At 45.5% G+C, this 22481-nt stretch overlaps 2 protein-coding genes across 5 annotated transcripts; one reads left to right on the top strand and one right to left on the bottom strand.

Annotated features, from left to right (window-relative positions):
* Positions 1-862: 862 nt before the first annotated feature.
* pitpnbl (phosphatidylinositol transfer protein, beta, like) lies at positions 863-5416 on the bottom strand. Of its 2 annotated transcripts, none has more exons than XM_076996976.1 (11): positions 5303-5383; positions 4795-4821; positions 4521-4666; positions 4151-4242; positions 3614-3758; positions 3368-3442; positions 3190-3273; positions 2649-2726; positions 2394-2501; positions 2004-2126; positions 863-1786 (listed from the first exon to the last, which is right to left on the bottom strand). In XM_076996976.1, exons 4-11 carry the CDS (start codon positions 4177-4179, stop codon positions 1739-1741), a joined length of 690 nt encoding a protein of 229 aa, XP_076853091.1. In that variant the 5' UTR covers positions 4180-4242; positions 4521-4666; positions 4795-4821; positions 5303-5383; the 3' UTR covers positions 863-1738. The 2 variants fall into 2 exon arrangements, with proteins under 2 accessions (XP_076853091.1, XP_076853092.1); XM_076996977.1 differs by having other exon boundaries at positions 865-1786; positions 3614-3621; positions 4795-4825; positions 5303-5416.
* Positions 5417-9134: 3718 nt separating this feature from the next.
* sh2b1 (SH2B adaptor protein 1) lies at positions 9135-19738 on the top strand. 3 transcript variants are annotated; one of them, XM_076996974.1, is made up of 11 exons: positions 9135-9622; positions 9924-10074; positions 11195-13353; positions 13964-14065; positions 14279-14370; positions 14536-14621; positions 14939-15091; positions 15232-15443; positions 17427-17601; positions 18470-18560; positions 19576-19738. In XM_076996974.1, exons 3-11 carry the CDS (start codon positions 11626-11628, stop codon positions 19595-19597), a joined length of 2661 nt encoding a protein of 886 aa, XP_076853089.1. In that variant the 5' UTR covers positions 9135-9622; positions 9924-10074; positions 11195-11625; the 3' UTR covers positions 19598-19738. The 3 variants fall into 3 exon arrangements, with proteins under 3 accessions (XP_076853089.1, XP_076853088.1, XP_076853090.1); XM_076996973.1 differs by having other exon boundaries at positions 9916-10074; XM_076996975.1 differs by lacking the exon at positions 9924-10074.
* The last annotated feature ends 2743 nt before the right edge of the window (positions 19739-22481 follow it).

Below are 22481 nucleotides of genomic sequence, written 5' to 3'. Positions count from 1 at the left end.
ACAGGAAAATTGGCCTAGATTAAAACCGTCTACCTGTAATCTGTAGTTTTCTGGGCATGTTGCCTAAAGTGAACTAAATCGGTAACTCATTTGTTCAGGAAGTATAACAGTGCAAATTCACCAAAATAGTTTTATGCAATTCCCCAATTCCTCGTGTGCACAGTGTGAATGTGTTGGTAGGTGCACGTGTGCCAGTGAGCCAGAAGCACGTGAGATAATCTAGTCCAAAACCACAAACGTCTCACCCTGCCACCGGTGTCCCATTATTCTCATTAGTAAACCTAATAATTAAGAATCTGTTTTATGGAGCAAACATTTGCTACTACCAAGTCAATAATTACAGCCATCAAATCATCCTTATTCAAACACATTTCTGTGACAGAGAAAACGAAGATTCAGTCAGTGGAGACTCCAACATCTTTACTGGTTCCTACAGGTTTTTGGCACAGCGTATCTGGATGAAAAGTGATGTACTTAGGAGTGAATACTAGTACAATATTACTTGAACATGAGAAAATTATTTAAAGGTTATGAAAGGTGCCATCCTTCAAATTCCTAAAATATTATAAAGGAGCTATGAAACATTTTAAATTTCATGAGGATTGATTACATGCTTAGTACAAAAACTCCAAATTAATCTAGCCATTTGTTATGTAACACACAAAAAAAAGAGAAATCTGAATGTCCATCAATCAAATCAGTTTCATTTCAGAGTGAGAGCAAATATAACTTGACTCATCACATAACCATACATATCTATGTATCCATCTATGGATATATATATATATATATATATACACACATACATACACACACTGAGATTATACAGGAATCAAGGACACAGACAGCTCATGATAATCAGATGTTTTTTTTTATTTTTATTTTGTTGTTACATTATTGTAAATCGAACTCGGCTCCAAAAGTTCTGGGCTGCCAAACCCCAGTGGGGAGGCGTGGCCTGCCGTGTGTCAGTCAAAAGTAGGAGAGGCTTCATGGGTCTTGCAGTTGAGTTAAAAACAGTCTCATCCACACAAGCGGGTTCTCACATTGTATGAAGCCTTCAGTGCAGAGCCAAAAAGCAGCTCCATCCACCGTGCTTTGAGTTTCATGTGAGGAAAACAGGCATTCTTTATACTTAATTTTTTTTCCATGACTTATGTATTCTTTATTATACACGTCCTTCTCTTGAAGCGTACATTAGGATTTAACTGAGAATTTCATAAACAATCAATTTTAGGTGTAGTAAGAAGTAAATTACGTAGTTATTTATTCATGGTTGAAACACGTGTTAAGTGAAATGCGTCCCCGAACCGTTCTGTAAAACGTAGCTGTCCTAAGGACCCCGCTGACACAATCAGTAAAAAGCTGATGGTTGCAAAATGAACCAAAAACCATAAAACAGTTATAATACTTAATTATAAAAAGAAATGCTGACATTACTTAACACGTTTTAAGTAAAATCTCCAAAATTTTGGCAGCAAATGATGAGGTTCAGAACCAAACTGCTTTACCACCAACACACGCACACATTCTCTATACTCACGCGTGCACACACACACATACACACACATGTGCACACTCTTTCGCACATGAAAATGGACACTTCCTGGGTAAGAAATGACGGTTTCCTGTTTGGAAGGGCTTGGTGAGGTGGCACACTGCGGTTGGCCGTGTGAGGACTGCAGGAGGTAAAACAAAAAGGTAGCGCCGGTATATCTTTCCATCCCTCCTTCCTGATCTAGTCATCCCCCGCCTTCATCCCTCTCACCGATCCCTCATTACGCATCTGAAAAGAAGACACCATTTCTCACATACATATACATTTGCTTGCAGTCTACATTTTAATGCAAATTTAGGAAATGCTATTTCTTTATTTATCCCTCATGACTGCAATACTGAAAGTCCACCTGTGAACATAAAGTTAAATGAAAGTGTACTAAAGACATGTCGCATGTGCTTGAACCCCAGGGGGTGGGGTTTTGTGTCGCCGTGGTAACACAGACCTGGTCTAGTTCCCGCTGCGTCTCCTCCTCCATCTTGCGGATGTCATCCATGGTTAGGTCCACCCAGCGGTCCAGCCAACAGAACAGCTGCCGATGGAAATTAGTGAAGAGCCTCTTCTCTTGCTGATCGTACAGAGAGAGAGAGAGAGAGAGAGAGAGAGAGAGAGAGAGAGAGAGAGAGAGAGAGAGAGAAGAGAAATTACATATGTGGCATGCTGCGGTTTTTCTTAAGCTGGATGTCACAATCAAAATTAAAAGAGCAAAACAGACAGAGTAAACATAAGAGCCAGAGTAAGAGCCAGAGAGCAGCACTACCCAGAGTGCCGAGGGAGCACTGCAGAGAGCACGTGAGGAAATGGGAGATGAAAGATGTCCTGTTGTGGCTCTCACCTTGTGAATGAAGTTCTCCACGCGGCCCTGCAGACCCCACCAGCGGAAGTGCACGGTCACTAGCTTGTATGCAGTCATATAGGGACAGTTACTGTTGTGAAGCTCCTTCTACACAGGTAGAGGGAGGGAGGGAGGAACGGTGTGTGAGAAAATCACAATTTAAAAAACAGATGGCGGTGCATGAGGTTTGATTGGCGTGGCAATGCTGTCAGCATTAATGTTTGTGCGTGTGGTGAATGGGGACTGGAGATGTACCTTCCATCCTGGTCCCAGTGGTCCCCTCCCGGTTTTCTCAGAGTGAAAGAGGGCAGGATCCTCATCGGGTTTATAGTCCTGAAAGACGAGTTCTGAACCATTACCTTAACGGTTCTTACGTTTCTACTGTCCTGAAAGACGAGTTCTGAACCATTACCTTAACGGTCCTTGGATTTTTAAAAATATTTTCTTTGTAGGTTTGGTTTGGCATATCTACAATCGAGATCTAAATGTTACATTCGGTTTAACTACTGACTGAATCACACGGTGTAGGATCAGTTAGCAAATTGAGTAATTCAATCATTCGGTAATTAAATGTTTGGTAAAGATTGAAGCTACATGTCCGTCCACAGTTCTTACACTCTCACTTCTCCTCTATTGTAACACTTTGGGACCTAAAATTAAAGTTTCACTATATACTTCATGAACTCACTTTCTGACGTAGATCATTACATAATAATAAAACATATCTTAAGAAGCTGACCCTTTTTTTTGGTCAGTTTGTGCTGTGGGTAGAGACGTAATGCCACATTAGACTCACCACGTCATCCACCTGCGAGCGGTCTGCAATGTCTATGGCCACCACCTCAGTCTCCTCCCACTCCTCGGGCGGGAGACCGTGGGGCTGCAGGGTGAAGCAACAGAAGCAACCCAAATAAGACGAAGACGAAGAAACATCGGAGACACAACTACTTATGTCAGCACTCTCTCTGACTTACGTTATCACTTGTTCCCATGTCAGGCTTGTGCCAAGTCTCAATCTTAATGAAAAAGTCATCTTTCATGTACTCATTCTGAAGGGGCGAAAAACAGGACACACTGCATCACAACTTGACATTTTGTAACTGATTTTAATAACTGCTGGAAGAATGTATGCCCTGTTACTAACGTGTTGGTGGTGCCATAACTTTTCACGCATGAAAAATGTTTCAGTATTAAGGAGGATTAAACAAAACGGAACTCACTGTTACAACTGCGGCGTTACCATGACAATCCGATGGAGGAGCAAATGAGGAAAGAAGAGAGAAGACGCAGTTGGAAATGACACTAGTTTCAAAAGGAAAAAATAAAAACTTACTGACATGTGTACAGAATGTTTGATCCTCAGAGCTGGAATGAATAACAAACCCATGTTTCTTCCGAGAAAACTGGAAGTAATAATTCCTGTTTGGATTACATTCAAAACTGCCTTATGGGAAAAAAAACTCCTTCATAGATTAGAAAAAAGAGGCCAGAAAAGAATACAGGCAGTAATAACACTAATAATCCTTTCATGTGTGCCTCCGACTAACAACCAAACTTGACTCGATGTAATGGGACATTCTGTGTTTCAGGTTTGCATTATTCTGGTGTAAAAAATTGTGTTATTCATATTTTGTACCATGCAATTGCATTGTCATTAAATATCCACACACACACACACACACACACACACACACACACACCATTATGCTATCACAAATAGCCCTTTTAAACTTCTGTGGTAATGTTAAGGTACTGACTCGTGCGGCAGTAGGGATAGGCGTTCCATGCTTTCTCATGAAAGACCAGGGCTCCTTCTGGGGCAAACATCTGAATGAAGCTGGGCACCTTGCTGTGAAGGAGAGAGGAACGTCATAACAGGTCCCTCCGCACATAACACATCCAAAAGACTGAGTGAGTTGGGTGATGTAAAGTGACAGCAGCCAGGATCATCTTTAGGTTTGTGTATGTGAAGAACGTGGAACAGACAGACCGCATTACATCTTTAGCTGAAAATGTGAAACATACATCAAAGGGGGGGGGGGGGGTTCCACTTTCAACGTGTTTAATGTTTAACAAGCAGCATTTTCAGAGACAGTAGATCTAGGTGATGGCCAAAGAAGCACGTACCTGTGTATGTGGTAGATTTTGTGGGTGTATTGGCCCTTTTCTCCTTCTTTCTCGTACGGTTCATTTCGAAGGACTTCGATCCCTTCTCCCCCCCCAGTGTTGTTCTTACTGGCCTCTGCTACCGAGTACAGTTGGCCAACCTGGTACTGGGGAACGGGTATGGATTACGTAAGTATCTTAACTCTCTCTCTCACACACACACACACACACACTCTCACACACACATAAAAGTGTTAAATGTTTTATGTTTATCGGCATCGCGACTTGAACTTACCTCTTCTACTGAACATGGCAATACCACCTGGCTGGAAGAAAAGAAGGCGAGAAGAAACAATCACTCGTAAACATGATCCCTGGAGGATAACGGACGTACCGCTAGCTGGCCAACACCGGACACCCCGACGCCTCCCTCCGGTACCGGGCGTGAACCAGCAATCAATCCCGTTAGTTCGCTTACCACGCTGTTTCTCTGACACTCAGCAGCGCAATACGCCACGTACATTTTATAAATATATATATTTATATGTAACTAGTGGGCTATTCTACACAGCTGCGTGTCTGTACCGGTGTCTTTATGATACGCCGCCAGATAAATCAAACACAGATGACTCGCTAGCTTTGCTAACGTTAGCAGGCAGGCTAGCCGCTAATGCTAGCGCAGATGGGTCGGCTACTCCACTCACTCACTCCACTGAACGGCACATGAAAAACAGCGTCTACTTTTATCAAAAACCGATCGGCGTACGTGACCACGACACTGTTATATAGCGGCGGTTACTCACTATTCTTTGACGAGTACCATCCCGAACCTGCACAGAACGGTACATTCAACAACAGATTTCGGTCGGCGGAAATTGGACAGGCGCGTAGGGCCGCGTCATCAGGGAAGTGAGGGGGCTTTAACCGGGGGTCTTAGAAAGGCGCCATTTTGGGAAGGGAATCGTGGCCCTCAGTAGATCCATAGACACGTAGACCCTAAAAGTAGGAACCATTTACTGTAACTCACACAAGCATTACACACACAAGGGCTCTTATTGTGCAGTGCAATAGCCATATAACGTAATGTTATAATGTAATGTAATATCACATATATAATATCACAATCTGTTATTTTTGTCAGATAAGTTACACATATGGAGTATTTGCCTTGGTGAGCGCAATATAGCATACTAATCGGACTGGCTCATATTAAACAAAAGAAGTTGGCTTTGTTTAAGAAATTGGATCAATGCAATAGTACAAATTGTTCCTCTTGCATGTCAAAATGTAAAAAAAATGTGTAACTACACAGCCTACCACTAATTAATTTAAGTTCATAGAGATTTTTTTCCTGTAAACTCTTTACACATATCATTACACTAGTGGAAACCTTGACTTATCGATATAAGCTAACTTAGCCAAATCTTCCTGGGTATCAGGGAGATTTGAAGCATTTTATTTTTATAGTTATAACTATATAAGTATATGTAAGTAAAGTTTTATAGTTATAATCTTTACTTTTTCTCAATCTTTACTTTTTCTAATCTTTCTTTTTTCTTCCTTTATATATATTTATTTTTAAGATTCTTCTGGAAAAGCTTAATTTACCAAAGGAAGTGACATTGATAAGGGTGGAGCTGTTGTTATTTGGGAAGCAGTCCGGGAGCTTTTTGATTGTAGTTTTTATGGGCAGAACATCGTTCTCCACAGTTACAGTCTTCCACTCAATCTACTATTAATCTTGCAATTTCATCAAGACACCTAATTAATTTCACTAATCCTTGCTGTAACCAATCCTGTTCTATCTATCTATCTATCTATCTATCTATCTATCTATCTATCTATCTATCTATCTATCTATCTATCTATCTATCTATCTATCTATCTATCTATCTATCTATCTATCTATCTATCTATCTATCTATCTATTCTAGTTTGTATGGAAAGATGATCCATGAGTATGACTATGCTTTTGTATATTTCCTGAACTGTTTCCAGATTACATGATAATGGATACAGAGGGTTTGAAGGTGCACATAAGAACTACAGAATAGAACTGGATCATCAGAGTGTGTCCTTCTGAATTTCTTCAGCCTTCTCATTGACTGACATGTTGGCTTTGCACACATACTACTGGAAGTCTAGCAACGGATATGCTAAAACATGTACATTGACTAGGACAAGGTATTCAAAAATCTTCATAACTGTAGCAAGTCTGATTCTGATGTAAAAGTCTGAAACTTGAGTAGCCTGTGACCTTGATTTCCTTGGTTTCATGGTTACCCAAACCCAGTTTTTTTCTTGCTTTGGCACATCTGACTGAGCAGAAAAAAAGAGCCTTGATAATTCTTCGATGTGCTGAATGAGGTGAGTCAGAGCAAAGAATACATAGAAGCTTGACGGTGTCTGCAAGACTGAGATTGTTCTGGAGACATCAGAGTTCCTCTCAGAGCATGACGGTGTTACAGCGTCAGTGGCCTGAACAGCTCAGTCTCTCAGCTGTGCCTGGCCTCCTCAGTCGCATTCAGCACCGCACTGATGCTGCTCTAGATCTTCTTTGTGAATTCCTCTATAGTGACTGCCCATATGTATGGCTGAATTCACTCATCCAAAGCATGCTGGATAGGTTTAGTTGGCCTGGGAGGTTACACTGTGCTGTAGGATGGAGTAAACCCCAGCACTTTTATTAAGCAAATCTTTGAACACAGTGTGGTTGGCATGTACCACCTGCTTAGTTAGAAAGATTGATTCATTGGGAACAAATTGCACATGGCAATAGCTCATCCGTTGCTTTCTACAATTTGTATTAGGTAGCCTTAATCTTACTTAGCACTGACAAGCTTCCAGGCACAGGACATAACAAGCAGGCACGCAGTTACAACTAACACCACTGCTGTACCTGTTACACTTATGTTAGTGCAACACCCAAAGCCAACGCAAGTATGCCTATCTGTGGTAGATCCCTCAGCATTAGCCAGAACAGCAGCCTTGGTCAACACGCATTAAAACAGTGACCACTGATCAAAGGCTTTGCCCATTTAATTTATGTGAAGACCACAGGTAATAGTAGTGGCGACCTCTAGGATTATATGATTATTGATAGGACAGTCAACCCAGCATCATTTCTATATCTGAAGTTCAAAAATAGCATTTGACTAGTATATAGAATAAGACTCTGATGTACGACTATTAAGAAATCATAAATCCTAGGCAATGCTCTGTCATTTATTTTGGCTGAAATTGTAGACAAAATCTCCAACTTATTCTCAGTTTTGAAATCATATAGGAGATCAAATGTAATAGCATGATAGCATTTGTGCGTTTCACTGGACTGGTTATCTAGATCAGAACAGCTGCTTGAATCAGTATTATACATATGCAGAGCATGGCCACTCATCAATCATGCATTTATTTATTTATTTATTCAACTGTTATCTATCAGGCTCTGCCGGTCTGTCTGGATACATTGTCCATGTTGCCTCAAAAGGTTGTGGGAAGTTAACGTGTATGTATGTAATTATATGTATGTAATTACCCCCTGTTATTATTGCTTTGGAATCACAGTAAAGGTTCTGTCTGAAAATGGTAGAAATGAAAAGAAGCTAAATTGTTTTGAATTAAATAGGGGTATTTGGGGGCAGAATAACTATAAATAATTACAGAAGTGTCTTTTGTTTTGTGTCTGAGGATTTTCTTTAATGAACTCACAGAACACTCTGTGGTAAGGGAACATTTTTAACTGAGAGGAGACAGAGAGGAGACAAAGAACTAATGATTATTTGCGTATGTTTTTTTAGCAAGTATGTGTCCAAATTCCTTAGTTCTGTGGTGTAAATAAGATCAATGAGACACGACACTGGCATTTCCTTGTGAATTTTCCATGGCCACACAAAAACACATTCACTTTACACGCTTTTCTATTACACGAGGGATTACATGAGGGGGCTGGGGCACTCTTGGGATAAAAAGTCAAAATACACTGATTACTGGACTGGACAGTTACTATACTGGAATATATCTTGCAGGGTTATGAAGATACAGCACTCTGTGGTATGTAAAGAACAATATACAGTTGCTACTTTTCATATTTTTAAGTCAGCTAAATTTAAAATGACAGTGACAATATGCTGTTGCATACTCCAGAAACCAAAAAGCTCCAGACTTGAATGCTTACAGTACACTGAGCACAAATGTAGTCAATTAATTAAGACACTTATCAGAGGAAACCTAATGAGGGGGTGAAATTTTGGATGCACATTCTAATACAAGATTTATACCTATTTAAGGCTGTTTATCTGCTTATTTATTTAGGAATCAGTTAACTTGTGTTATGTTTTATAACATACAAATACTTTGAGCTGTGAAAAGAGTCATAAGGATATGTCTATATAAAGATGACACAAAAATAAATTACCACAGATCTACTTTGCATTAGAAATCCCAGTGGTTTTGAAATATTATCAGTCTAATAATAGACTGAAAAATTACTTCTTCTTTTTTGTTACTGTGACAGCCACTCATATTTTTGAGGTTTCCCCTAACGTGAAATCGGTCTGTGCTTAATCATGATTTCCAGAAACCTGTGACGTCTTCTCTGAATATCTGTATCGTCAGTGCTTTCTCTTCCCATTCAAATGGCCCTTCTCCTCACCTCCACTGCCCCCTCTCCTCCCGGTCCGCACTCTCTCCCACTATATCGCGAGAGACTGACTGGAACAGGAGGCAGAGAAATATTCATATTCTTATGACAACAAGAGAGCAACATACAGTCGCCATAAACAAAAACGCAACAGCTGCCGTGAGATTACGTGACACGTTCGCCGCCAATTGCCCAAAAGGCGTGAGGTGAAAGTGAAGACAGCGGCCGCGAGGGCCGATATTGAAGGGAAAAACACTGGCTCACTGGTGCAGCTAGCCATGTTAGCCACCTAGCTGGAGTTAGCTATCATGCTATACGTTTGCGACACAGCAAAAAAGTAACAGACGTACAAGTGGCTCGGTGTGGACGGCTAGCCTAGCAGGCTACGTGAGCTCATAGGCTTCGTGGTTCGCTCAGTTAATTTTATTTTTTTTAACGCAGGTTCCACTTTCGATTTCAAATGCCGACTATTTTGAGCAAGAAGGTGGGTCAACGGTAGCGCCATTTCTCCAGTAAACTTACTGTGTCTGAACAAAACATCCACTAAAAGATGGAAAACTGGCTAATGCGCATAGCACAAGTCGCATAGGCAGGCTGTTAAAGTTAGCCGAGACGCTACTTAGCTCACAATATTGACATTGTTAGCATGCTAGCTATTTTATCATTTACGTGACTATTTTACGTCAATAGTATAAACACGAATGACTCAACGTTGCACCGTTGGTCGTAACTTAGTAAAATATCAAGAAATTAATATTAAAATATTAACTTATTAAGTTTTACAGCCCACCTAGCCAGTGTTTATCTCCACACTACATGCTACCGCGAGCGGGCCCGAGTGTGAGGCTCGTCCGTGGTTTTCCCCGTCGTCTAACGCTAGCCGTCCCGCTACACAAGGAAGGCCTCGGTCTCGAGTTACAGACGGAGCCGAAAATGGTGAGCCACCGCCGGGGGGCGCTTTTAATGTTTTGGTTAGGGCGACCAGCTTACGTGAACGGGTTCAGTTATTGTGAAGTGTCAACACGTTTGACTTTGTGGGTTTGGAGCAGCCGTCGAGTCATCTGAGGGATGTGATTTTGTTTTTTTGTAAATGTCGTACAGGCGTGTAAGCTTGTCACCGGGATGTCTTGCTAACGCGCTAATTGAAGAAATGCCACAATTGGGTCGCTACAAAAACAATTAGGCGCCTGCTAGCGAGGGCGCTGGATTAGCTGGTCCCGGTCTGTCAAATCATCAACTGATCTTTCATTATACTCAGGCACAATAACTTGTTACAAATGGCCGTGCGTCGTCTAGTCGATTAACAGTTTCGTTGGCTATGCTAAATCAGTAATGTGTTAAAGAAGAACACAAAATCTTAAGAAAAAAAACAACATAATGTAAACCAGGAGTTGATGTCAGCGTCTCATTAGTTTTAAAATAATATTTAGGCATGCCTTTCTATAGTGTAGCTACTGTACTTAACATTGTACATTAACAATTTAACATTAACAATCACTATTATAACATTTTCTTAACCGTTCAGTTTTTTTCTTTTTTGGTGTGTTGAAGGTCTATGTACACCCATAATACAATGTGGAATTGAAAGAGATTCTGTAACCTGTAGGGTTTGTAAGAGGCACTTAGGTTGCTTTAAATAAACGTTGATTTAAATATTTATAATTGACAATGCTGTAACAAAGAGAGACCTTTGATCCATCAGTCAACTGGGCCTGAGCAAGGCAAAGTACAAGATGCTAAATATAAAATGTTGTTCTTCCATATAAATTATATATATTACAATTATATAATTACAATATATGTATTATTATTAGTAGTAAAATTGTATTTTCAATGATGGCGCCCATGTTCTTGTCCGTGGCACAATACTATTGTTATTTTCAAACACGGGAATGTTCCAGAACGGGGCATCATACATTTGTCCCCAATACATTTTTTGCTGAATTTGTAGCTGGTTGTTTTGCTTGTGCGTACGTTGCTAGTGTATCAATAGTACATGTAACAGCTTCTTATGAATGGCTGCTTACACGGTGACTTGTTTCTTGTGTTACTGTAGGCCATGGATCCAGTCCTCTGGTTGCTTGTAGGGCCTTGAAGGAACGAGACCACCAAAGAAGGAATACTCTTGTAGACAGCTTCACTTCTCACTCAGCACTAGTGCTCCATCAATCTTTTGATATATTTTGAAGTCACTCGGCACGCAGATGTCTATATTTAAATCTGCAAGTGCTGCTTTATGCAGAGTGAATCAACTATTCTAGAGCACCATTTTCAACCAAGAGCTCAGTCCTTTTTTAATCTTTAAATGGGGGGAGACAATCATCGCATGTTTTTTGGCTCGTTACTTTTCCCAGACATCCGAGCTGCGTAAAACTTTACCTGATGAACGGACCTAGTGTCCACTTCTACAGTCGCTCGGTCCTTGATTGGGAGGCTTCGGTGATCAGTTTTCACATCACTGTGAATCAGTCACTCATTTAGCCAGATATGAACGGCTCCCTGTTGACCCCCCCCAGCCCGCGGGCTGCCACAAGCTCCTCCCCTCTTCCACCGTCCCCGTCCCCCTCCCCCTCTCCGCCTTCTCCCTCACTGCTGCCCCTTTCTCCACGACCACCACCCTTGCCTCCTCCGGCCTCCGCCGGACAGCCGCTGTCTTCTCTGTCGGACACTCCCACGCCCTCGCCCTCCCCCTGCCTTAGCTGGACCGAGTTCTGTGAGCTCCACGCCCGGGTGGCGGCTGGCGATTTCGCCCGCCACTTCCGGGCTTTTTTGCTGGAGAACCCACATTACTCCCCCGATTCCGCTGCTGCTTTCTGCCGCCGCTTCACAGACCGGTTTGTCCAACACTTTGAGAGCGAACTGGAGGGAAGCGGCGCGGGGAGGGAGGGCACCGTCAACTGGGTCGCCCAATCAGACGGCACGTCGTTGGAAGAGGAGGCAACGTCTCCGCCCCTGCTGCCCTCCGAGGCCGCTGCCCCTTGCCTGCCCACTCACGTACGGGCTCCGCCCAAACCTTTGCCAGCTAGAAAGGGATTGGATGGTCAGGGTGGCGAGAGATTCCAGAACCCTGCAGCTTTTCAGGACTCGTACACTCACACGCAAATTCTGCCCCCTTCCTCTTCATCATCTTGCTCCTCCTCGATGGGTGGCAACAATGGGCGGAGGGAAGAGAGGGCGTTGACGGTTAAACAGTATCCCGGCATCTTGCCCGGCAACGGAGACATGGAGGAAGAAGAGGACAGCTGGGTGGGGCCCGTGACGGGAGAGGAGGCGGAGTCGGACGAGGTAGCGGGACGAGACGGGGAGGTGGAGGGCGGGGCGCTCACAGACGGGGCCGACGACGGCCAGACTCCCACCAGCCCGTACGGCGTGCCGTTGCACTGCGGCTCGAAGGGGGCGAGCGGCGCGGTGGCGGGCGGCCCGTCCAAAACCAAGCTGAAGAAGCGCTTCTCCCTGCGCAGCGTGGGCCGTAGCGTGCGGGGCAGCGTGCGGGGCATCCTGCACTGGCGCACCTCCTCCAGCGAGGCCCCGCAGAGCGGCGGTCCCGCCGGGCCGGCGCCGCTGCCCTCCAGCTACAGCTACACCACGGGCCTCCAGGACGGCAAGAGGAGCGCGGCCTCGCAGGGGGCGCCGGCCTCCCTCCCCGTTTCCCTCTCCCTGCCCCTGTCCCTCCCCCACTCGTCCTCCTCCTCCCTGCCCCCCTCCTCCTCCAGCAGCGCCACCTCCCTCTCGCTCTCCGACGCTCGTGACCGCAGGAGGAGCAACGGCGAGGGGGAGAAGGAGAAGTGGAGCCACCGGCTGGAGAAGCTCCGGCTGACCCGCTCCCCGCCTCCCGCTCATCCGTCCGCCACCGCGGGGCCCTCCTCCGCCCCGCTGCCCTCCACCCTGCCCCCGAGCAGCGCGGGGCTCTCCAGGAAGGCGGGGAGGCTCGTCCGAGAGGGCGGAGTCACGGTCTGCTCCACCTTAGACGATTTCGCCGGCTCCCACGGCTTTCCGGGCTTCTCCTTCGGACTCCTGCACCACAGCACGGACAACAACGCTGCGGCCTCGGGCTCCGCCGTAGGACAGCTGGGTGCTACGCAGCCTCCGGCCACGGGGGGCGCTATAGGTGGACGCGGCACTCGCTGGCACAAGTGTCGTCTGGTCCTAAAGGAGCGAGATAAGGAAGGAGAGAGAGGACAGGAATATTTCTTGGAGTTCTACATCCCCCCCAAGGTAAATGAAACTGGATTCCCGTATAGATAATCACTCAGGAGAAAATTATGGCAGCATAGCAATGAATTCCAGAGGTTGCATATTGAGAGTGCTGAGTCACACCAGTTAAGACACTGATAAATAGGCAAATACTAGAAGACTTAGGCTGAAGTTTTGTACTCTGAACATTTGCTTTTCGAGAAAAGCACATTAACGTAATGCTTGCCTTGAGGTTTTTATATTGAAGTTTTAAGTTTTCAATGCACAGCTAAAAGTGCCATTTTTAAAAATTGACTTAACACCTCGACATACCACATACTTGCTTCAGCAACGCTAAATGCAACGAAAGTCCTATAAATGCGTGCTGTCGAGTTTTCTGGAAGATGGTATTGATTCTAGATATCAGTAATGCCACAGAGGCGCCGGAGGTTCAGTGTACCACTTTGTTGTACTTTGGAATAAAATCTGATCTGATTTCCTCTGTCTCTCAACTAAGATAATTTGATCATAGCTACTAAGAAGTTGAAATGTTGTGCCTGTTTGGTGACACGAAGGATCCAGGTATCTTTGTTGTAGGCGAGTTGAGGTCACCTAAATGCAGCACTTCTGTCGCACTCTTCTGCCTCTGTAGTCCTCCAAGGCCAGACTGACCATCCTGTGCTGCTCCATCGTGGATGTGAGGAGCACCACCGCTCTGGAGGTGCCTGACAAGGAGAACACCTTCCTGCTACAGGTGTGTCCCTGCCCTGTCCCCGCATTCTGTCCTCTGCATTCTGTCCACCTCTCATGCTCCAGGTTTTACTCTCTCCATCTTTCGTTCCTTCCTGGGACCTGCTCACTGGTCTCTCCTTCCCTTTGGACTGGTTTGAGCTTAATCTCCACTCCCACCTGTCTTTATTTCTCTGTTCTCTCTCTTGTCTCACCTCCGTCTCTCTCCGAACTTCAGCTGGAAGGGCAGGTTCAGTACGTGATCGAGACCAGGGATGCGGTTCAGATGAGAGCTTGGCTGAGTGACATCAGGCACGGCGTCTGTCTGAGGTAAGATAAACATCCAGCCCTACCGTCATCGCGACGGCCGAAAGTCGTCCGCGGACAACGACCCCCTGAAACAATCGTAACGTGCATCACGTACGACAAGACTGTGGTGATCAGTAAAGCGCAAAAGCCATAGTGCTTCAAAGACCTTCTCATCCTTGACTGTAGTGAGCAGGAGGAGGTTGAGGGAGTTTGTGGCGGCGTGCAGAGCGACCTCAGCTGCACGCCGGAGTTCAGCGACCGCCTCTCTCAAGGTCAGTGCGACGGCATTATGAACTGGGGGGGGGGGGGGGGGGGGTCACACACGGTGCTTCCGGGCCCAAACAGAACACTGTTCTGTGCTGGACACGCTAGCAATGCCACACAGCACGCGAAAATATTAGTATATTTGGTGGTAGTGGTGTGTGAAGTTATAGTGTCGTAATTTTAATTTGTCTGCTTTTAATTTTTAGTGTTTGTTTGTGTATTTCTGACATTAACATTCAAATTTGGCTAGGCAGTATTGTCCAATCAAGAGTGTGGAAAACTCCTGGACTGGTCGTTACTTACACAGTGTGTCTGGTGTCCGCAGTGTGCTATGGAGGGGTGGGAGGTTCTCCGCTGCTGGAACCTCTGCCTCCCGAGTTGCCACCCCGTGCTCCTCTCGACGAATCCGATGGCCGGGTGCTCGGTGGAGGCGGAGCCAGTCTTGGCACACCATTTGTCGAGACCCCCGATGCCACAGGTATCCTCACACAGTCACCCTTGGACTGCTGAGCACAGAAGATGATGAGAGTAAACCACCACATGTGAGATCAAAACTGAATTTCGCCCTGAGGGGACAGACTGGACATTTAGTGGTCCACAACTGTGGCTCTCCCTCAGGTTCCTTCCTGTTCTCCGAGAGCTTGGTGTCGGAGCCGGCCGAGCACCCCCTGAGTGAGTGCCAGTGGTTCCACGGCACGCTGTCGCGCCTGAAGGCCGCCCAGCTAGTGCTGGCGGGAGGCCTGGCCAGCCACGGAGTCTTCCTGGTGCGGCAGAGCGAGACCAGGCGCGGAGAATACGTCCTCACCTTCAACTTCCAGGGCAAAGCCAAGGTGAGCTGAGAGGGGGGTGTCGGAGGGGGGCGGAGGTGGATGGAGGGAGGTGCATAGTTGTTGAATGAGTTGTGGTCGACTGCAAATTCAGGGACGTTAATACCTGTTTTTTACAGACATACTGTATGCTAGGCATGTCCCGATAATTGCAAAAAATGTGTATCGGATCGGCAGGCACGAGAAAATGCCGATCCAGACTCCCGATCCAGTTTTTTTTTTTTTTTTTTTTGAAAGTCCGATCCGGGGTTTCCAGCGCACCCATTTAGATAATCCATTCCAGCTTTTGCTGTGTTTACGCCAGAGAGTAAAATCTGGCCCGCATTTTCCAGCACACCTTCAGAACACGAGCATAGCATCTCCCCAATTTAGCTCAGTGGCATCTCCTAACCATTAAAACGTCCATGTAAATTTGAAGTTATCGGTAAAAATGTCAGTTGTGTGGGATTATTTTACCTTAAAGGACGACAAAGATGAAGATGTAGAGTGCAACATATGCCACAGTAAAGTCAGGCGTGGTGATAAAGCTGTAAGAACTTTTAATACAACCAATCTAATCAAGCATTTAGCGAAATACCACCATAAACAACATGAAGAAAACTGAAGACAAAAAGAAAGGTCCTACACAACTAACACTGGCAGAAATGTTGCGTGACAAACTGCCACTTTTTAAAATACAATTTACAATATTATTTGTACTTATGGCTTTTTAAGCCTTGGTTTACTGATGCCATTTCTGTATGTTATTTATTATTTAGTCTATTTTGAGTTTATTAATTGCTAAATAAACAGGTCAGTTTCTCCTTACCAACCATTGTGTATTATTCAAATACAACTAATTCAGCTGGCTACTTGTTATCAAGAGTAAAACATGAGTTTGACAACAAAGTAAGTTGGCTAAATAACTTTAAACTTTAATACATGCTCAGATAGGCCGGTATCTGTATCGGCCGATATCTGTATCGGATTGGAAGTGCAAATAAATATCAGTATCAGATCGGATATTCAAAAAGCTGGATCGGGACATCCCTACTGTATGCACTGCATAAATAGCATACAACCTCCATGTATGCTTCCTTCTAAAATCTAAAATTATTGTAGTGGCTTAATATGCATGTGCAAGATATGTGATATAAAAATATGTTTATACATATAATATAGTTTAAAATAACCACATGATCATATATCATTTTTGCATACTCTTTAGTGCCTTTACCTTCAGCACTTTGGTGTGTCTGTACACTGTTGTGTTCTCAGTAGCGCTCTCTCTCTCTCCCTCTCTCTCGTTCCCTCTCTCTCTCTCCCTCTCTCTCTCCCTCTCTCTCTCCCTCTCTCTCGTTCCCTCTCTCTCTCTCCCTCTCTCTCGTTCCCTCTCTCTCTCTCCCTCTCTCTCTCCCTCTCTCTCGTTCCCTCTCTCCCTCTCCCTCTCTCTCGTTCCCTCTCTCTCTCTCCCTCTCTCTCGTTCCCTCTCTCTCTCTCCCTCTCTCTCGTTCCCTCTCTCTCTCCCTCTCTCTCGTTCCCTCTCTCTCTCTCCCTCTCTCTCGTTCCCTCTCTCTCTCTCCCTCTCTCTCGTTCCCTCTCTCTCTCTCCCTCTCTCTCGTTCCCTCTCTCTCTCTCCCTCTCTCTCGTTCCCTCTCTCTCTCTCCCTCTCTCTCGTTCCCTCTCTCTCTCTCCCTCTCTCTCGTTCCCTCTCTCTCTCCCTCTCTCTCGTTCCCTCTCTCTCTCTCCCTCTCTCTCGTTCCCTCTCTCTCTCTCCCTCTCTCTCTCTCCCTCTCTCTCGTTCCCTCTCTCTCGTTCCCTCTCTCTCTCTCCCTCTCTCTCGTTCCCTCTCTCTCTCTCCCTCTCTCTCGTTCCCTCTCTCTCTCTCCCTCTCTCTCGTTCCCTCTCTCTCTCTCCCTCTCTCTCGTTCCCTCTCTCTCTCTCCCTCTCTCTCGTTCCCTCTCTCTCTCTCCCTCTCTCTCGTTCCCTCTCTCCCTCGCCCCTCAGCACTTGCGTCTCTCCCTGAACGAGGATGGCCAGTGTCGCGTGCAGCATCTCTGGTTCCAGTCCATCTTTGACATGCTGGAGCATTTCCGCGTGCACCCCATCCCGCTGGAGTCCGGCGGTGCCTCTGACGTCACGCTCATCAGCTTCGTGGGGGCCACGGCTGTCCGGCAGCCAGGTACCGACACCCCGGGGCCGGCGTGGACCACTGGAGGGTTGGGCCGTGCTGACGGGCCTAAGAATGCGTTAGCCTCGAGGAGCTTTGTAGGGGCATGGATAACAGGGCTCGTTTTGGCCCAGTTGTCATGTGTTCTTGGAAGCCATTCGGTGTACTTAGCAATGTCAGAATGCTTTCTGCCACGAGTGACCCTGTGAGTGCACCACTGCAGTGTAGTTGACACAAGTGTGGCTCTGGGACGCTGCCCATATATGACAGGCAAACAGCCATATAAGGGCTCACCTTCCCTCGCCAGCCATGGCATGCGTTTTGGCACAGTGTGTGACTGTATACATGCTGGTATTTCTCTCTCTCACACACACACACACACACACACATACTCGTGTTAGCATAATGCTAAGTGTACATGGCTTTGTTTCATTGCCTGTGGTGTTTGGGTGTGTCGACGTGCATGGCCTGACCTCAGCACCGCGTGACGCTCTGCTCCATCCTCCAAAGCACAACCCCACCTGCTTGCTTCCTCTCTTCCCCCACCCTGCTTTCGCTGCTCTCGGTCTCTCTTCCTCCACCACCATCTTTCCATTTTCATCGTTTCATCCTTCTTGAAGCCTTTCCTTCACCTCCCAGCTATGCCTGTGCTCTACCATCATGTCATACATTTCTGCATCATGTCGTCTCCTTCTCAGCACCCTGTTCACATCTGGTTCTCTCTCCTCCTCCTCTCGATCATGAATCTTTATTACCATGTGTTAATCTACGCCACACCCCATCTCCTGTCTCAGGCCTCCCCCCCCTACTCCCACCGCCAGTGCGGACCAAAGCTCTGATTGGCTGTCTCTGTTGTTTTGTCGTTGGGTCATCTTCGCAGGCCGGGACAGGGCAGGCAGCCGGCCCACAGTCTGTGATGTCATCACCACGCGCCACCCTGACTCTCCATCAACCCCCATCTCTGACTGTGTGTAAGTGAGACCAGATTTAATAGAAAGACAGAGAGGTGGAAGGAATGAAAATAAAGAGTTGGTTTACTAAAGGTGTGAGGAGAAGGAGAGCAGGTAGTCTCACGGCACTGGTAGCAGGTAAGGATTAGCAGCGAGACGGAAACCTGGAGAGACTGCGATAGCGCAGTGTAAGAAGAGACCTAATGACCACTACTGATCTCTCCTCGGCGGAAGACTGAAAATCTTTACAAACGTGCAAGGGGAAGACTCAGGGAAGAACGTGGTTTTAGTCCAAAGTGAACAGTTGCACTTAGAGATAGAGAGAGTGTGAGAGATCAAACTTAGCGAGGAGAAGAGGAGCAAGAGAAGGATGAGGAGGACAAGTGCGGGGGAGGGGCTGCCGCAGCAGGTCACATCTTCACCTCCGAGCACATCTGTCTGCCTAACGTCTCATTCACGGCTGGGTTTCAGTTGCATAGATCCATCCTGGACCTGTGGTCACCAGATAACATGGAACATTGCTCACTATAGCTTGTGTGTCGAGGGAATACAGTCAATACAGCAGCCCATATTTAAACAAGTGTAGTTTCATGTGTTTGACAGACAACAAGCTCTTTCTCCACAAGAACATGATTTAAGAGAATTTATAGTCTGGAATTAATCTCTTTATTTTTTTTATATTTTTAAAATGTACCCACTGATGTAGCTGTGTGTGCTTTGTGGAGAGAGGGTGTAGGGAGTCTGTGTGTCTGTATTGACTGGTTCCATTACTGGGAGACGGCCATGCCTGTTTTTCTTGGACTCATTTAGCTCCTCTTTTTCTCTTTTGTCTCTTTTCCTCCCTTCAATTTCTCTGGAACTTCCCATCTTTATGCACCACACGTTATTTTCACCTCTCAATCCCAATTTCTTTCTCTCTTTTTTTGCCTCTTCCTGCTATTTTTCTTCTCTTCTTTTTTCCTTTCCTCTGTCTTCTTATCTTTCTGTCTCTCCCTGTTTCTCTCCCTCTTTCTCTATCTCTCTCTCCTCCTCCCAGACTTGACCAGCAGACCCCGTAGCCCCCCCCAGCCCCCACCGCCACCGCTCCCTCCGGGACGGCCGCCTCCCCCCACGCCTCCGCAGGAGCGGGGCAGTGACGCGGATCTGGCGGGCGGAGGGGGCAGCGGGGCGGAGGAGTGTGAGGAGCGCGAGAGGGACGCACCCCTACGACAGCTGGAAGGAGGAACCGAGAGCGAGGACAGGGAGGGAGGTCGGACGAGGGCCATCGACAACCAGTACTCCTTCTTCTGAGGAGCGGAAGGAGATCCAGTCACAATCAGTATTTGTCACTTCATAGGAAGAATATGGGGGGGGCACAACAGAGTTACTGACACTATTAAACACAACAGAAAAAGCTTTCAAAGAGTGAGAGACAGGTGGAAGGAGATGCTCACACTCTATTACATACGCGCGCGCGCATACACACACACACACACTGACCACTGAAAGGGCAGCATAAAACACTAAGTAACGGTACACTAACTGGAGCTTGGCTGAGGAAATGTTGGTCAATGTTACACTACTTTTCTTTCTCTCGGTGTGTTGCAGTATTAAAGGTCCCTCCGGTGACTCTGCTGCACACGGAGGCAGCGGCAGACACCGCGGTACTGTCCTTCACCTCGTGCAATCACACTGGATTGTGTTCTACCGCCACGTGGTGCTATCATTCACACACACACACACACACACACACACACACTGACTCCTCCCACCCAGCAACACTCTCGAGTCTCTTCTCGGTACGTTTTCTTTTTTTCTCCTTGGTGTGTGTTTGCTTGTTCAGAGCGACTGCCGCCACCACTGAACCGCGCTCGTCACTTGTTTGTGAGTCTCGCTAGCTCTGCTAGGACGATGCCAGGCTGTAGCCTGTAGGGTTTTAACGACGGCTGTCTGCCTGCCAAAAGAACCCAAACTCAGCTGTGAGTCAGTTCCACGTGACGAAGCAGATACTGAACATCTCCAAGGACGTTGTTACCTCAGAGCCCTGGGGTCATACTTGGGGCAAGACTTCTCAGGATGAGACGGCTGATCTGGGATGCCTTATAGTCCTCTGAAAACTGATGTAAGGTGGGGCATACTGGTGAGTAGGAGCAGATCTCAGATCAGCAGCCTTATAAAGAGAGGTGTATGAGCCCGGATCTCTCGGCTGCTGCTCCCTGCTAGAGGGTTCACCACATTGAAAAGTAGGATCAGTATTTCTGAATGAAATCTCTGGACGTCACACATGTTGACATCATTTCCTGTTTGGAGGCATGGTATCTACTGTCATGTGGGTTGATGGACAATGGTACAGAATTAGTTGAGAGGTTCTCAACCTTTAAACTTGGTCACATTTTTTTTTTATCCATTAACGATGTAAACTTTGAAAGAGAACCAAAAGCTAGCTAATACAGTCACGTCTGTATATTATTAAAATTCACTTAAACTGTATTCATCATTTTAGACGTATTAAGTATCGTCATGGTAAAGCATCCAGAGTGTGGATCACTGCTCTGATCGACACACCTATACTGTAGGACTGTACGAGAGTATGTTGTGTGCACTGTGAGTTTCTTAGCAACGGGAGCAAAAACGGCCAGCAGTCAGACTGCAGTATGCAACAGTGAAAAACGATTTGGCTCAGAAATACCGAACCTGCCTTTTATGTAAGGACTCTCTATTTTCTCTCTCTCTCTCCCCTTTCTGTGTCTCTTTCTCTTAGTCTGTATCCAATATCTGCACTGCGTTCATCTTGGCCAACTTTGTTATGCATATTTTTGTACCGTTTCTATCTGGAGTCCGCTCTCTCCCTCCATCTTACTGTTTCAACTGTTTCTTACACACAGCCACACCCACTGTTGTTATCGTTGATTCGTTGTTTGTTTCAATTGGTTCAACTGGTTGAGTCCAGATGAGGGAGAGAGAATGACCTTCATTTACAAAAGAAATTGTTTCTTATTATGATGATGAGGATGAAAATAACAGTGGTAATAATTATGATAGTAATAATTCTTTAAATAATAGTATTAATTTTATTTTTTATTTGTTCTAAAATGCCTGTGTTGTATGTCGTTTACTCTATGTATGTATACATAATATTTGTTCTCCAGATTCTGTTTTGAGTTTCAGATTTTTGTGCCTTTTTATATTGCTTGTGATCTCCTTCAGCCTGTTCCACACCAGTTTCTCCTTTCCCTTGTTAGTTTCCTCATATTTTAAGAAAATGATTGAAAATGGAAAAAAAGATGGAAGAACCCGTCCTTCTCTCCCTGTGCCTTTCTGTGTTACTCTGTCTTTCCCCTTCATGTCGTGCCAGTCACTCTTGGTTTGGGGCCTTTGACACCCAGTTTAGTGCCTGCTCTTCCGTGTCTGCTACTCTCACACTTGCTTCTGTCCTCCTGTCCACGTTTTAGATCTTTGTATTGCCTTTGCCACTCCCTGTTTTCTTTCCTTCTTCTGTACTGCTCACCCTGTTTTTTTAAATTCTATTTGTGCCTTCTCTTTCTCTTGTGCTCTCTCTCTCTCTCTCCCCCTCTTGCTTCCCCCATCTCTCTCTCTCTCTCTCTCTCTCTCTCTCTCTCTCTCTCTCTCTCTCTCTCTCTCTCTCTCTCTCTCTCTCTCTCTCTCTCTCTGTGCTGGGACCGTGTGTTGATGTGGACAGTGTTGTCCACTCTGTGTAATTAGTTTCAGGTACTACATTAAATTTAATAATAATAATGATGATGATGATAATATTAATAATGCTGATGATGATGGTGATATGGTATAAATATACTGAAACAACATTTTGGACTCATGTCTGTGTGACTGTTTATTTTATGTTCTTGAAATGTGGCTTCTTTGGTTTAATAACAATCTATAAACTATATCTACTATATAATAATATATGACAATATAATCTTAATTAAACAGCTTGTGACAAGA

Source organism: Brachyhypopomus gauderio, chromosome 2 (genome assembly GCF_052324685.1).
Source record: "Brachyhypopomus gauderio isolate BG-103 chromosome 2, BGAUD_0.2, whole genome shotgun sequence".
NCBI classification, from domain to species: Eukaryota; Metazoa; Chordata; class Actinopteri; order Gymnotiformes; family Hypopomidae; genus Brachyhypopomus; species Brachyhypopomus gauderio.
This window is presented reverse-complemented; position numbering and strand designations above follow the sequence as displayed.

Excerpts from the sequence above, each read along its gene's own strand:
- pitpnbl (XM_076996977.1), bottom strand. The coding sequence starts at position 5,322 with ATGGTACTCGTCAAAGAATA. Across the intron at positions 3,274-3,367 it reads ACATGGGAACAAGTGATAAC|CCCCACGGTCTCCCGCCCGA; the intron begins GTAAGTCAGAGA and ends TTCACCCTGCAG. Across the intron at positions 2,502-2,648 it reads CACTGGGACCAGGATGGAAG|AAGGAGCTTCACAACAGTAA; the intron begins GTACATCTCCAG and ends CTACCTGTGTAG.
- sh2b1 (XM_076996975.1), top strand. The coding sequence starts at position 11,626 with ATGAACGGCTCCCTGTTGACCCCCCCCAGCCCGCGGGCTGCCACAAGC. Across the intron at positions 14,622-14,938 it reads CAGCGACCGCCTCTCTCAAG|TGTGCTATGGAGGGGTGGGA; the intron begins GTCAGTGCGACG and ends TGGTGTCCGCAG. Across the intron at positions 15,092-15,231 it reads CGAGACCCCCGATGCCACAG|GTTCCTTCCTGTTCTCCGAG; the intron begins GTATCCTCACAC and ends GCTCTCCCTCAG.